This window comes from Pseudochaenichthys georgianus, chromosome 4, assembly GCF_902827115.2.
Source record: "Pseudochaenichthys georgianus chromosome 4, fPseGeo1.2, whole genome shotgun sequence".
Lineage (NCBI taxonomy): Eukaryota > Metazoa > Chordata > Actinopteri > Perciformes > Channichthyidae > Pseudochaenichthys > Pseudochaenichthys georgianus.
The window spans coordinates 6,845,258-6,859,257 of record NC_047506.1 but is presented as its reverse complement, the minus strand read 5'-3'; the positions used below and the strand labels follow the sequence as shown (position 1 = coordinate 6,859,257).

The 14,000-nt window shown below is 42.5% G+C and overlaps 1 protein-coding gene across 2 annotated transcripts in view; it reads right to left on the bottom strand.

Moving 5' to 3' along the window:
- Window positions 1-1,962: 1,962 nt before the first annotated feature.
- Window positions 1,963-14,000, bottom strand: part of dot1l (DOT1-like histone H3K79 methyltransferase) — a 35,948-nt gene continuing 23,910 nt past the window's right edge. The window contains exons 23-29 of one of the 2 annotated variants that reach the window (XM_034081885.1): window positions 13,267-13,309; window positions 12,499-13,115; window positions 10,600-10,805; window positions 10,342-10,415; window positions 9,275-9,970; window positions 7,686-8,389; window positions 1,963-5,778 (exon numbers count right to left, since the gene is read on the bottom strand). In XM_034081885.1, coding sequence (XP_033937776.1) covers window positions 7,827-8,389; window positions 9,275-9,970; window positions 10,342-10,415; window positions 10,600-10,805; window positions 12,499-13,115; window positions 13,267-13,309 — 2,199 coding nt within the window. In that variant the 3' untranslated portion in view covers window positions 1,963-5,778; window positions 7,686-7,826. The remainder of the gene's footprint in view (window positions 5,779-7,685; window positions 8,390-9,274; window positions 9,971-10,341; window positions 10,416-10,599; window positions 10,806-12,498; window positions 13,116-13,266; window positions 13,310-14,000) is intronic. The other variant, XM_034081887.1, reaches the window with a different exon arrangement.

Genomic DNA, 14,000 nt, shown 5'->3' with positions numbered 1-14,000 from the left:
TGCCACCTATGACTGCCACCCGAAGTCCCCGGAGTTGGGGACTGGCTTCAGTAGAAGCTGCTGGGAGTTCCGAGTAAATCGCCAGAACGCCGACACCTCCTCATCTCCACCGCTCCCATGTTTTCTTTTGTGTTGCCATAAATTAGTCTCTCTAGAGTCTACGTTTATGCGCTGGGCTAATCAGACATAGGAACCTTTTTCTCCCACGAAAGTCCCTGCTCTCTAGCAGGGACTGAATGGGGGGTAAAAATGGTTCTGATTAACTAATTTAGTTCAGGGGGCTTTTTGGTGTGAACGCAAATACATCTGAGTTCTTCTGATGAACTATTGTGGGAAAAGTACTCCGGTGTGAACGCGCCAAAGGTGTTTTAACCCTTCATGATTGTAGCAAAGCTTCATTTAAACTGAATGTAGAAAAGACACAGATGAGTTGAATGTTGTTTTTCATAAAAACACCTGAGCTGAGCAGCTACATTAAAAAAACAGCAACAAACTCTATTGTGTTTAAATCAAATAAAAAATACAGAAGTGTAAAAGATTTAAAAAATAGCTGTGTGTTGCATAGAGCCAGATGAAAGTTAGTTTAAGCATATGGAAGCAGTTTGAAACCGCTAGCCTGGCTCTGTCCATAGTTTACAAAAATGTGTCTACCAGTAGTCTACGTCTCACTATTCAACTCGTTATTTTGAAGACTGCAACAAGGACTTAAAGTTGTACATGGAGTTATTAACAGGACTATTTCTTGACTGGATGCAGGGACTTTCTGAAGTCTTGAAGGCCACCAGTAGAGACTTCAGGAAGTTCCTGCTTACTGGTTAAGAAATATTCAATGTTGATGACCCTATGTAAAACCACAACAATCTAACACTGCATTATTTTGTGTACACAATAAATAAAATGTTTATTAGTGAGATTTAGAGGTGTTGGTAGGCTCATTTTGTTTTTTCACTTTTAGCCGGAGCTAAGCCAACCGTTTCCTCTTGTTGGGCTCTCAGGGCTGTGGGAGTGGATCACTCTTCTCATCCTACTAGGTGATAACAGAGCTGAATAAAACATGTTTATCTTTTAAATGGGTCTAATTGATCTGCTCTTATTCATGCTAGAGTTGGAAAACAAGTGAATAAAGTCCTGCTCCCATAAAAAACGTAGACATGAGGCCCGACTCCTTTCATAGTCGTCATTCCCACCATCTCTCTCACAGCTGCACTCCTGTTGTGCAGACAGTCAAGGTCTCAGATGTTTAGGAGCCGTGTATCCCGAGAGATAACACCAAGGCTCTTTCTTGTACATCACAAACCTTCATTGTGGAACGAAAAGAACAGTTCATTATGTTCTAATGGCTGCAACACCCGCCAGTATTGGGTATTGTCTGGTTGTGTGTAGGCCTACTGTGGGAATCGGGAATCATTCAACAGATTTTCATTAAAAACACACATCTATAATCAATACTTTTGTAGTGTCGTTTGAATGTGTAATGTAATTGTGTGTTTTATATTATACCTGTGTGTTTTTTTACTTATGAATTTTAACATATGTAAAGTGTCTTACTTTTTAAAAGCTCCAGTTGTAAAAAATAATTAATTAGTCTCATCTACATACAGCACTATTTGGACCATACTAATTTATCTTCAGTGTTGACGAAAACTTTTTTTTTTCCATAAGGAACATTTGGTACGAACGAGTGCAAATATTCTTATGTTTATGGCAGGTATGGCTATTTGTGAATCATTCAATCAAAAACAATGAAAGCTAATTAAGTTGGCAGCTAAAACACATTTTAGCCTTTTTTAAATATACAGATGAATTCTCATTACAAGGTGTCATTTTGCTTGCAAAACTAATCAAATAACAAATCGTATCGTTAATAGTGGCTAGAATATTTGAAAAATATTTGTTAGACATTTAAAAATATAAAATAAGTACAATTCGATCAGACAAAAATCCCACTAAACACACAATGAATTCAAATATTAGAAGAAACATTTTTATTAATAATCATAAAACGCAGGGGAGAAAAAGAACCATGTTTTTCATTCGTTTCATTATAATAACATCTTAGGATAAAAGCACCAACATCGAACAGTAAGAACTCATGTAAATGCAGGGCCTTTTGGGAAGTAGGTTTGCGTTATTGCACCTCAAACCTGCCCTGGCTGCACCCATCAGACATCGCTGTACACATCCTGTCACATGTCCGCCCACCAAACAATGGGAAGAGTCCCAACAAAAGGACCGTGAACCCCTTTTGTTTGACAAATTTAGACGAAGGCATTTGTGAGATGACGAAGAAGCTGAAAGCCATTTCACAGCATCTGGATTCTAAAGCTTTATAAAGCTGGATTCAACCGGAGGCGCTGGATGTATGTGACAGCGAGAATACATCTGAGGTTTGAATTGTACCTCGCTTACTCAGGCATTGTCCTGGTCCTGAGTTTGGTTACAAATAGGACTCAATCATGCCACGAGATGGAGCATACGTTTATGACATGCAGTAGTTTTAAGAGAATTGTTTACATAATTTCAAGCCATGTGGGAAGTTCCTGAGTTACGACCTTTGGCAGGATTTAGAGTAAACAGCCTCCACTGCAGAGCTCTCACAGATTATTAATAATGCATCAGGATGGAGCATGCGGGAGAACTGCATAGAGGCTTTTATTTAAACCATGCTTACACCAAAGGACTTGAATAACAGCACCTCATCCCTTTGACTGATTATATAAGCAGCTATAAAACTGGTTGACATCTGTAATGATTGTACATTTGTTGCCGTCTCCATAAACTGTTCTCACTTCCACATACATCACGCCGACACTCCAGATTCGAGAACATTTCTGGTAAACTCGTGTTGAAGATTATTAAACCATAAAACCCTGCAGCACAACAGGAGGAGAGTAGTATTTATCAATAGCTGCAATGTCCTTGTTTTAAGTGAAGGAGAGCACCGTGCTGTCGGTCTGAATAGTAGTATTACAAACTGACAGGAATCTGAAGACACCATTCAAAGCATAACATGTGACTGCAATTGTATCAAACACCAAGAATAAGAAAATCAAAACAGCATCAACAATAATTACAAAATACCTCTCAGTGCTGGTAACAGTCGCAGGTGAGAAACACATTGAGTGCACAGGACAGGCGGACAATAAAGCTTTGATTATTAATCTAATCTTCCCTTAGATATGCACCGGAGAGTGGGACAAAAAGCACACAAACCGAGTGTTTTCCCACTATCAGAGAAAAGGGAAGCTTGGATGCTCTCACTCCCAACAAAGTGTTACACATACATCCTAACAAGAGATTTACATCTTTCCATTGACACAATACGCTCACATCACAAGGTAGGGCCTTGTGTGGTGCGATATCTAGCGACGGACAGTTTGTGTGGACATGAGGATTTGTATGCACCAGTGAAGTTTTTTTCAGAACAGAATTGCGATTGTTTGGAAACAGAAGCACCGTTTTTTCCTGCAGAAATTGCATTGGTAAAAATAAAAAATATACCAAAGAGGTGAAAACATCTGATAAAAGTGAAATCTAGTCGTGTTTAAGCCACAGCACCTTTGTTTGCCTGCGTTACATACGCACAGCTTTTCAGTTTCTATTTCTATCACAAGGTCCAGTGATGTCAAAGCTCCTCTCTCATTGGCTTCAAGCCTCCTGTTTAACAGGCTGAGTTTAAGGTCACAATGCCAAAACAACCCTTTTCACTCATATATATATTTACATATATATATATACTTATATATTTAGACTGTGTATATAGATACATATTTTGTATATCTTTCTGTTCATGATAAGGAAAACCAATGTTATGCACAGAAACAGTGAGTATGTTCACTAACAGATAAGCAGCTCGCCCTGAGGCTGACTGATGTTTGAAACTGTGGCGTGAGAAACGTCCTCGCACCGGTTCACTCCGAGCAGCTGCTGCAGAGTCGTTCTGTCGGATTGGGGTCTACAGCTATCCATTAGGAATTCCAAGAACCAGACATTAAATATCAGATAGAAAGTGCCAGAAAAAGGCTTTAAAAGTGTCCCCGTGTACAGCAACAAGTATTCGATTTGTTTTTGATGTTTTCACCACAGAATAAATAAGATACATCAGATACAGTCCAAATGTAGCACCATTGTTTTCAGACTGTGAGTCAAGCACCATTGTATTCTAAAATGCCAACACATTTCAGGATCAAACAAAAAGAACAACAAAACAAATACCAAGGCAAATGGAGGCCGACAGCATAAATATAATAATCTAAATTATACACAACTATACAGTCGGAGAATGAATCACATTCACAGTACAAATCTTTTTATACAAAAAAACTAATTACACAATCAAAAAAGCAAACAAAAAGGTGTGAAGAGAGTCCAGTAGTTTGTTGTGGTTATGGTTTTCTCAGTGTGTGAGGATTCGCATGCACGAGTGTGTACGTGTGTGTACATCAACTATATGCAGTATAGTTAAACAAACGTGTCCACATTTTATGCCCTAAACAATCACTTAAACCTGCATTTCCCAACAGCAGAGATACATATGAATATGATTAGCTTAAGAAGGGTTAAAACATTTCTGCTTTTTTAAGCTGTGTTCCCTCAAAGTAGTGTAACTTACCAAATTGACTAAGGAGAATAAATGTGAATAAATACAGAAAGTGGCTAAAAATGTCAAGATAGCACCATTTTATCAATCGAATGTCATGGGGTCTTTCAAAGAATAATGAAAATGTACTCAGCTCAGCGTTATCTCCACCCAATAAAGAGTTGCTAGTTCACAATATTTCCAAATCTAGGCTGAAATCTTAAGTTTTTTCAGATTTCAAAACATGAATGGACTTCATATGTCCATATTTTACATTCATTGAGCTTAATATGCTTGTTTACCGTCACAACAGTAATTTAATAAAAAAATGACTGTCACTGATTTGTTAAATATCTGATACTGAAGATAATCACACCTGAGAATTATTTAATTGGATTTTCTCAAGTTAATAACAAAGAAATGGCATATGTGTTTCTTTGCTTTTAAACAGAGACTGAACAGTACATCATATTTTTAGAAAATGTAAAAATGCAGAGTTTAAGGGGTGTCAACAAACCAGGCTGGACTAGCACATTCTGCTACATGAGTAACTTTATCTTACCATCCAGTGTGAAGTTAGACCAAAATACTAAGTTCCTAACTTAAATTCATTATCAAATATGTTTGTGTATGCTACACAATTTCACCCAAGGAAGAAAACGGATGAGAGCGTGCAAGCAGGAACACTGCATGACATCTGAGCAGAGTTCAATTAACTGGTCTGTGTGTGTGTGTGTCTGTCTGTGTGTGAGTGCACTCGGAGAAAGTGACACTTTGGAGGGAACAGATCAGAAAGCTTAAGTAAACAGATTCATTAGCTAGTTGCTATGATAAGTGGCCAAGACAAAACTGACACTGTCATACTATGAAGCACCTTTAATTAAAATCAGACAGCCTAATGCCTCAGTTCACCCAGTGCTGAGCAGCAGCTAGAACTGATTTCCATATTGTAAAATCACACAAACACGACCAGTACCGATTCTGCTCAAGGTGACCATAGCGGTGGTAAGTGGTGTGTGCGTGTGTGTGTGTGTGTGTGTGTGTGTGTGTGTGTGTGAGATCCCAGTACAGAAGCCAGTCATGGAGGCGGTTGGGGTAGTGCAGACGTTTTGAAGCACCAGTGATGAGGAGAGTGTCTCGGTCCACACCTCTGACATTTGCATAGTTTATTTCATTTTGAGGTAGTATTCAACAATGACCTGAAACATCGAAGAAGACAGAAACAGAGGATAATGAGTGTTTGTTATAAGGGGACAGATTCATCAAATAAGACACACAGTAAGTCAAATCCTGTCACTTTCAAAATCCATTTATCTCCAACCAACGCTATACGGAATTCGATCTGCCACAAAACTATTTTAAAAAGAGACGGTGGCGTCGTGAAGTAGCGTGGAGTCGTGGGAGTTCGTCATTGAAATCATCTTGTCCCTGTTATGATTATTTCATTATTCATCAACAGAGATTTTTACAGAACCGAATAATCTGAAAGGTTATCTCTTTGCCAAAACAAACAGACACGGTGAGTAAAACCGGTATAACATTTGATCGTTTAAACTGGTTAGACCATCAGTTTAGATAATCACAACGCTGACACATGCTTTAAGGCAGGGCAAGTAAGTTTGGCCGTGGGCCAATTTTTTGCTGAGCCACAAGATGGTGGGCCAGAACATAATCAAAGCCTAATTCAAGGAATTGTTCCCCGGTTCAGAAAAAACTCTGATATCGCTGATGACCCTCCCCATCAACACTCTGATGCGCAGTCAGATCCGCTCATTGGTTCACTGATGATATAGGCGCCCAATCCAGAGCCTCTGGCTAGACCCGCCCAAAGGGAGGCTCGTCCTCTCTCGCCCCATTTCAGTCCCAAAGCCAGGGCTATTATCTGTATTTTAACAGACATATCTTTTAAATTGAGGTGCATTTATTGTTCTCTTCAAAGTTTATTTTTCTCTGAAATTTTAGGGAGGACGGTCCTCCCTTTCCTCAATGGACGAGCCTCCACCGAGTAAAGTAGAGGAATTAGCAGTGTTATTTAACATACTTTTATTTTAATAAGTATTGTCAAGTTCTCTGGGTTTTTGGCATTTATTTGAGTGTTTGTCCACATTTGAGAGGCTTGAGGGGCAACAGAGGACGCATGGACAACTGGAATCCTTTTTCCTTTTCTTTATTTCAACTTTTCAAGGACACATTAGGATTCTTTCAGGTTGAAAACCTTTAAAAAATATCAAAGGACAAAATAAATCAATTAGCCCATACAGCATGTTTTGCTTTGCAATTTAATATATTATAACCTAAATTAATCAGTAACCAAGTATTTTACTCAAACTCAATGTATTTAATAGTTAAAGTACTTTAATTGACCTGGTTCCCCCCCAACCACACATTTGCCATATGTGACCCGCTCTATCGAAATCAGTCGGAAGTCGCAACGGCTCATTTAAAAAAAAAAAAAAGTGGATTTGCGTAAAAAAATAGTTTTTCGGGGTTCGGGTGTTTTGTTTGATTTTAAATAAACAAAGTCTTGGCTTTCAGAATATGAAACGTTTATTTCCAAAACACATGAATACATGTTTGAAGCTTGTAAAGGGAAGATGACAGCTCTCCCTCGCCACTCTGCTCTTCCACAGCGCCGCTTCCCCTCCCTCCGCTGACATTATGAATGTAAGCGGATATGTCGGGACAGAATTTGACTGGCAGCTGATCGATCGGAGCATCCCTAATTATTACCAGACATTTTGACCAGCAGGTTTTGAATTTACCGGTTTTTAATGAATTTTACCAGATAAAAAACGGTAATACCGGCTAACGGAAACCCTGATGTGCGACTGTCGGTCCTATGTTGTAAAAACAAAAATAATAATTACGGGCCAAATAGCATTGCTGGCGGGCCAACAATGGCCCGCGGGCCGCCTGTTGCCGACCCATGCTTTAAGGGGACAGGACACCAACACAACCGTTCAAAGTTCTCTAGGTTTGAAATTGTTGGAAAAATATTGTTGTTTTGAAAGTACACAATGGAGCAAAATAGCAATGAATAGGTCAGGTAAACTTTTGGACATTTCACTGCAGAAACCGACATTTTAAAACCTGAGAGTGGACTTACCTTGTTCAATCAGAACAACAGCGTAAGGCAGCTTTAGAACAGGTATCCTGTCTCTCTCTCACTCCCTATCAGTCTCACTTTCTCTCCTCCTCTGATTGCCCTTTGCTCTTACCCTCTCCATCCTCCCCCCTTCCCCAAACCCTATCTAGGTCTGGAGCCAGGAGGCTGGGAGGTGGTGTGGGTGCCATGCGTGCCCTGAGTCCTCCACATGCCCCCGCCTCCACCTGAGCTGCTGGCCTGAGGTGGAGGAGGCAGCCGGGGGGGGTAGTGCACTGGGAATGGACGAGAGGAGGAGAGGGAGGAAGAGGAGAGGGAGGAAGCAGCAGCGACTGAGACAGAGGGGGAGTAGGAGATGGAGGCTCTCTGGTGGTGGGACAGACGGGAGGAGTCGGATCGAGATGAAGGCGAGGCGTCAGAGTGGGCGGCTGCTGAGGAGGTGCTGTGCAGGGGAGGAGGGGGAGGCAGGGTGAGGGTGGGGGGAGAGGCGCTGTACAGGACCGACTGGGTGCGAATGTGATGGGACAGGGAGAGGGGGAGAGGGGACAACACCAGGCGGGTGCAGGCCTGTTGGGGGGTGGTGTGATGCTGGATTTGGGAGGAGGGGGAGGAAGAGAGACTGAGCAGAGAGCCGAGGCCTCCAGAGGAAGGCAGCCTCACCCCAAACTGATGGGAGGACACTGTGGGCCCCACATGGTGAAATATACCTGCAAATCATAATGCAGAAACGGAGGAGGGGGGAGAGAGGGGAGAGAGTGGAGACAGAGCAGAGGTGGCAAAGACAGCGAGAAAGAGGGGTGGGGGTTGACAAAGAGAGAAGCAAGGACTGAGCCGGGTTGTGCAGAGCAGCAAGCAGGTCTGAGACCAGCACACAGAAAGCAAGAGTCAGGACACTGTCACCCAGCATGTGGGAGCCAATTAGAGCCAATTGTACTAAAGCGGTTCTTATTGTAGTAAAAATTTAATTTTTTATTTTTTGCTTACAGGTGAACTGACTCTGACATACAACTCCAATAGATACACCCACAGAAAATGACAATATAGTGAAGTATTAATGATGTGTATTTAATTCATGGTCAATCACAGATGTCAAAATAAATGATTTGTTCAGATTTGTACTTTTTCTTAAAAAAATTCTCAAGCATTTCTTATTTTCAAAGTGCAACATTTTCCAAGGGTGTTTCAGCATTTAAGCAGCAAGCCCATCTCAAAGCAAGGTAGCACAGTCAGTCAGTCAGTCACCGAGTCAGTCAGTCAGTCACCGAGTCAGTCAGTCACCGATTCAGTCAGTCAGTCACCGAGTCAGTCAGTCAGTCACCGAGTCAGTCAGTCAGTCAGTCACCGAGTCAGTCAGTCAGTCACCGATTCAGTCAGTCAGTCACCGAGTCAGTCAGTCAGTCAGTCAGTCAGTCAGCGAGTCAGTCAGTCAGTCAGTGAGTCAGCAGGACGGAGCGGGCAGCAATGGACCTTGACTTACCTGCTTTTATCAGCAGGCCCTTTCCCTGATCTTGGACTCGTAGTTTATCAATCGACCCCAGGCTAAGAACAAACCCTCCCTCTGTACTCTACGTGATCAGCTTGATCTGACTCACCTCCAGCCGCTCCACCTGCCAGCCCAGCACTGGAGAAGCTTCCAAGGACGGAGTTTCCGTTGACGAGCCTCGGTGTCCCACTCACCGTGGATCCGCCCGTCTGGGCCCCGAACAAGGACTGCAGGACTGAGGCCCCTCCGAGTGGGAACTGAGACCCGAGGTACTGACCCACAGAGGGTCCTGTGGTGGAGGAAATGGCTACGGGACCACCCCCCACCTTCCCACTCAGGATGCCTCCACCACTGCTGGCAGCGGCAGATATGAAGAGGTTCTGACTGGCCATGCTGCTGCTCATCTTCATCTCCCGGTCTCGAGGGCCCTTCTGTTTGTGGAGGGTATGGCGTTGGTCCGATCCCCCTCCTCCCTGGGACCCTCCTCCACCGCCGCTGCCTCCACCCCGGGGCCCTGTCTCCTGACTGAGGAAGGGGTTGGGATTGATGTAGCTGGACGACTCTCCTTCACCTCCTTTCCTCCCCTGCTGATGATGCTGTTGTTTGTGGTCTGAATCTGAGTCCGTGCCCCGGCCAGACCCCCCCATGCCGAAGGGGGAGCCCCCCTGCCTCAGGTCCGAGTGAGGCTGCTTGGGGTCAGAAATGGGCGAGAAGGTGGCTTTCCACTTGCTGTTGGAGGACAAGGAGGAGGAAGAGGAGGCGTCACTTCCTGTGCTGTTACCGCTGCTGCTACCAGACTTCCTGACTAGTGGAAAAAAAGAGAGAAGGAGAGAAAGAAATATTGGCATTAAGCAGAAGAAGTGCAAGATTAAAAAACAAATATTCGAGATAAGAATTTAGAAGGTAGTCAATTGAAGCTAATTTGACCAAAAAGCTGAGTAAATGTATTAATTATCTCTGCATCCAATCTCTTAAACTAGTTATGTTTCCACCAGCAGTATATGGGATTATGGATGAGGATACATTTTACAGTTTAGTTTTGTCCGACTCACGATATTCAGTCGTATTTATTTCCATGCCTCTACGAGCAAGTTTACTTCTTGATAAATATAGCAAACACTGAGGAATTTATTTCCTTAAAATATTTGTATTTGGAATGACATTTTCTTTTCTTACCTCTTTCACCGTCCCCTATTCTACCAGGTCCATCTCTGCTCTCCAAAGATATAGTGGCAATTTTTCTTTCAATTCTAGAAGAAAAAAATAAACTGTCAAGAAAAAAATGCAACTAGTTTTATTGGTCACTAGGATACTTAACAAAAAGTGGGGAAAGCCTCAAGCTGTAGTGGAGACCAGCAGAGTCATCTTTTATAAAGGCAGTTCAGCAGGGACACGTTGTTACCCCCGTCGTCATATTAATGACGAGTTTCTTACCGTGAACTGGAGCTGTCAGCAGGGTATCCTGAGTCGTCATCGTCAGAGCTGGGGGCCGAGGAGTACCGGCCAGCTCCTTTGAGCTCCAGGGGGCACTCTCTCTTCAGGACGGGGGGCTGGTCCATGTCAGGCCCAGTGGGGCTGCGGCTGGACTGCTCTGGAGAGGAGATGGCAGAGATCTCCAGGGGCTGGTTGATGTTGTTCACCTGAGGGACAAAGAACATAAAGGCTTCGAGTAATGTGAAAGCAATCCAATGTCCTTGATCCATGGGGAAAGAATGGTGGTAATGCACTAAAGAGGTATTTTTGAGTAAAATGTTACAAAATCTAAGCTAGAAATATTGTTTCAAAATTCATGATTGAACTACAAATAAAATAAATTATCATACAGGCAGTCAAATTAACCCATATTAATCAAAGTAATGTGATACATGTAATATTACATATGTTCACTGTTTACTATAATGTGTACACATATTTACTAATTCTTGTAAGACGTTAATTATTTGTTCAAAATGTCTTCTTCATGTTCATTCATGGTTTGGATAATATTCCTTTTTAATACATTTAAACTCTTGAAAATCTTTTTTCTTCTGTTTTATGATATTAATTTATTAAAGTGGTTGTATGAGGAACACCCTCACATCACACAGTGGATAGGGAAAGGATCCTTTTCAGTTTTATGAAGATTGTAGTGCATTTATACCCTACTCAGGTCCTGGTTAGCCGCTTTTCCACTGTTGGGCCATCGAAAGCAAGTGGCATCTTCGAGCCAGCAGCCGCTGTAAATCTGCCAAGGCCCCAAGCCACGAGAACAAAAACCACTCGCTTAACTTCTATCGAGCTGATCCCTTAAACCGCCTATTATATGCAACCTCTTAGTATACGACACACAAATAAATAACAGCACACTTGTCATTCACCTGACATACAGGAATTACAGTAGCACCATCAAAAAAAACTGCATAATAAAAGTAGACCATGATGGGGTCAGTTGAATTACTATCACTGTTAAATTTGCAAAATAAAATAATAACTCACCGCCTGAATCTGCCTCCTGCGACTCGAACATCCTGAAAGTAAACATTGAGGTCCCGCCGCCATCTAAGCTACTTTCCAGTCTCCATAAATACATTGCTTTAATTGACATTGGACACATACTTTGGGATGATATTTGGATATCACAGCTCTTCTGTAAACTAAGTCAAATTAAGAAAAGTAAGATGTGTCACACAGGTTTGATATTTGCTCAGCGATTCCAGAAACACTGCTTGTCAACTAGATTTTTATAATGTATGTTCTTTTTGTTTTGTGATACATGGCAAATGAATCCGAAGTGGACGGTATAAAGTCTGTTTGGTAAGTTCATTTACATTTAAAATGCCTGACTGACTGAATGAAGGCTTGAAATGTTTCCTACTGTTGCTGATTTCTTATGACTCATAAACAGACAGCAATTCGTTCTGAAAACATCATTCGACCTTATTCTGTCATCATATTTAGCTCGCAAGAAAACGCTCTGCTTCACAGTTAACACGTATTTATTTTTGTTATTCTTTAGTGATGAATCCCATCTTCCCCCCAAAAGACAGATAAGCGCTGCCTATGCCCCCCGACTTTGCCCCAGGCCACTCTTAGCACTAGCTGGCCTGTGTGCGGAGCGACAGTGGAAAAGCGGCTAATGCTAACGAGTAAGAATAGGGAGGCTTTCTGGTTTGGCGTGTGGACAGTAGATGTTTATTTTCAATTCATTGTAAGTGTACATTCCTGTTTTGTATTGTCTTGACCTTTACTTTAGTCATGGACTGTAAAGTTGTCGGTGTTTAAACAAAATAAATATTATATCACATCATGTCAGGTCCCTGTGTGTGTTCTCTCTTCATGCTGTTGGGGACTCACCATGGAGTTAATGTTGAGAGGAGACCCTGAGGAGCGGTTGGAGGCGAGCCCGGGGAAGGACCTCCTCTTCGGGGACCCCCCCGCCGTGACTGACGCGGTAGAGTTGCGTTTCCGTCTCCCCCTCTTACGGCCCTCCTGAGCGCCGAGGCCGTGAGAGGAGTGTGACGACGATGTGTGTGTGGGTGTGTGTGTGTGCTGTGTGCCGGGGGACTGGTGGTGGTGGTGGTGATGGTTTCCATGGTTACTGTGGTATCCCTGCTTGTTGCCAGTGTGATGGTGGAGGCGTAATCCTCCGGCCGCGCTGCTGCCCGACGAAGAGGAAGACGAGGATGAAGAGGAGGAAGAAGAAAAGAAGATTCTCCTCCGCAGTTCAGTGTCCTGTGGCTCCGTGTCGGATTCACCTCCGTGGCGATCCTGTCCATCTTCCGGAAGAATCCGAGGAGGTCCGTCTGCATATTGGAGCACCCCCCCAGTCCCCAGTGGAGGGCTCTGGATGGGACCACCCCGTCCCATTGGTCCTGTCAAGGGAGCGTTGGGATGCGAAGGTGATGAAGAAGCACCATTATGGTCCTCAGGGTGGGGACCGCCATTCATCAGCCCTGAGCCCGATAAATATCCTAAACAGAAACAAACAGACAATTAGAAAGATGCACAGGAAGAACATGAAGTCAAAAATAAAAATATGATATGCATTTTATTAGTAAAAAATAAGCTACTAATCATTGTGTGGTCAATATAATACATTAAGTAATTAAACGTTATCCTTACCGTTGGTTTGACCCGACTGAGATACAGGGCTCGGAGTACTCCTCTGAAAAAATAAAGATCAATTAAAATCCAAAGAAACAATATCAAACTTAAATGACTACAACTGGGTTGTATTCCTGTATTCCTATTAAGTTTGATAAAGTTGCAGTATATATATATTCATGTCCTTACATAGTGTCATCACTTTATCCACTGGGAAAGTCTAAAAAGTGGCATATGAATGATTTAATTAGGGCCCAAAATGTGTTTTGAGTGACCTTGACAATCTGAGTTCAACTCCAAGTCTAAAAAGGGAAATCTGTGCACAATTTAAAGAAGTGTCCTCAAGGATTTTCTAAGATATTGTGTTCACGAGAATGGACGTATGTACAGACATATGAATGCAGAGGCATAAAGGTCACACAAAATCTTACATTTAAAAACTAAAATCGATGTATATTAAGGTGAATTAACTACAATTATATCCGCCATATCTCTAACCTGCGCATCCTACTGAGCTCACCAATTCTTCACAAGTGAACCTTGGAGCAGCCAGGCACTAACGGCCCCTACACGCGGCGGCGTGTGCGTTGTCACTTGCCGGCGGGCATGTCTGAAGCTAGACCAACAACCAATCACCTTTATCTCCCTCCCAGGACACACAAGCAGCGGTATGATTGGCTAGAGCTTGTACTGGCATATGATTCGATTGGCTGACGCTTCCGTCGAAGCTTCAAAAGTAGAACATTGCTCTA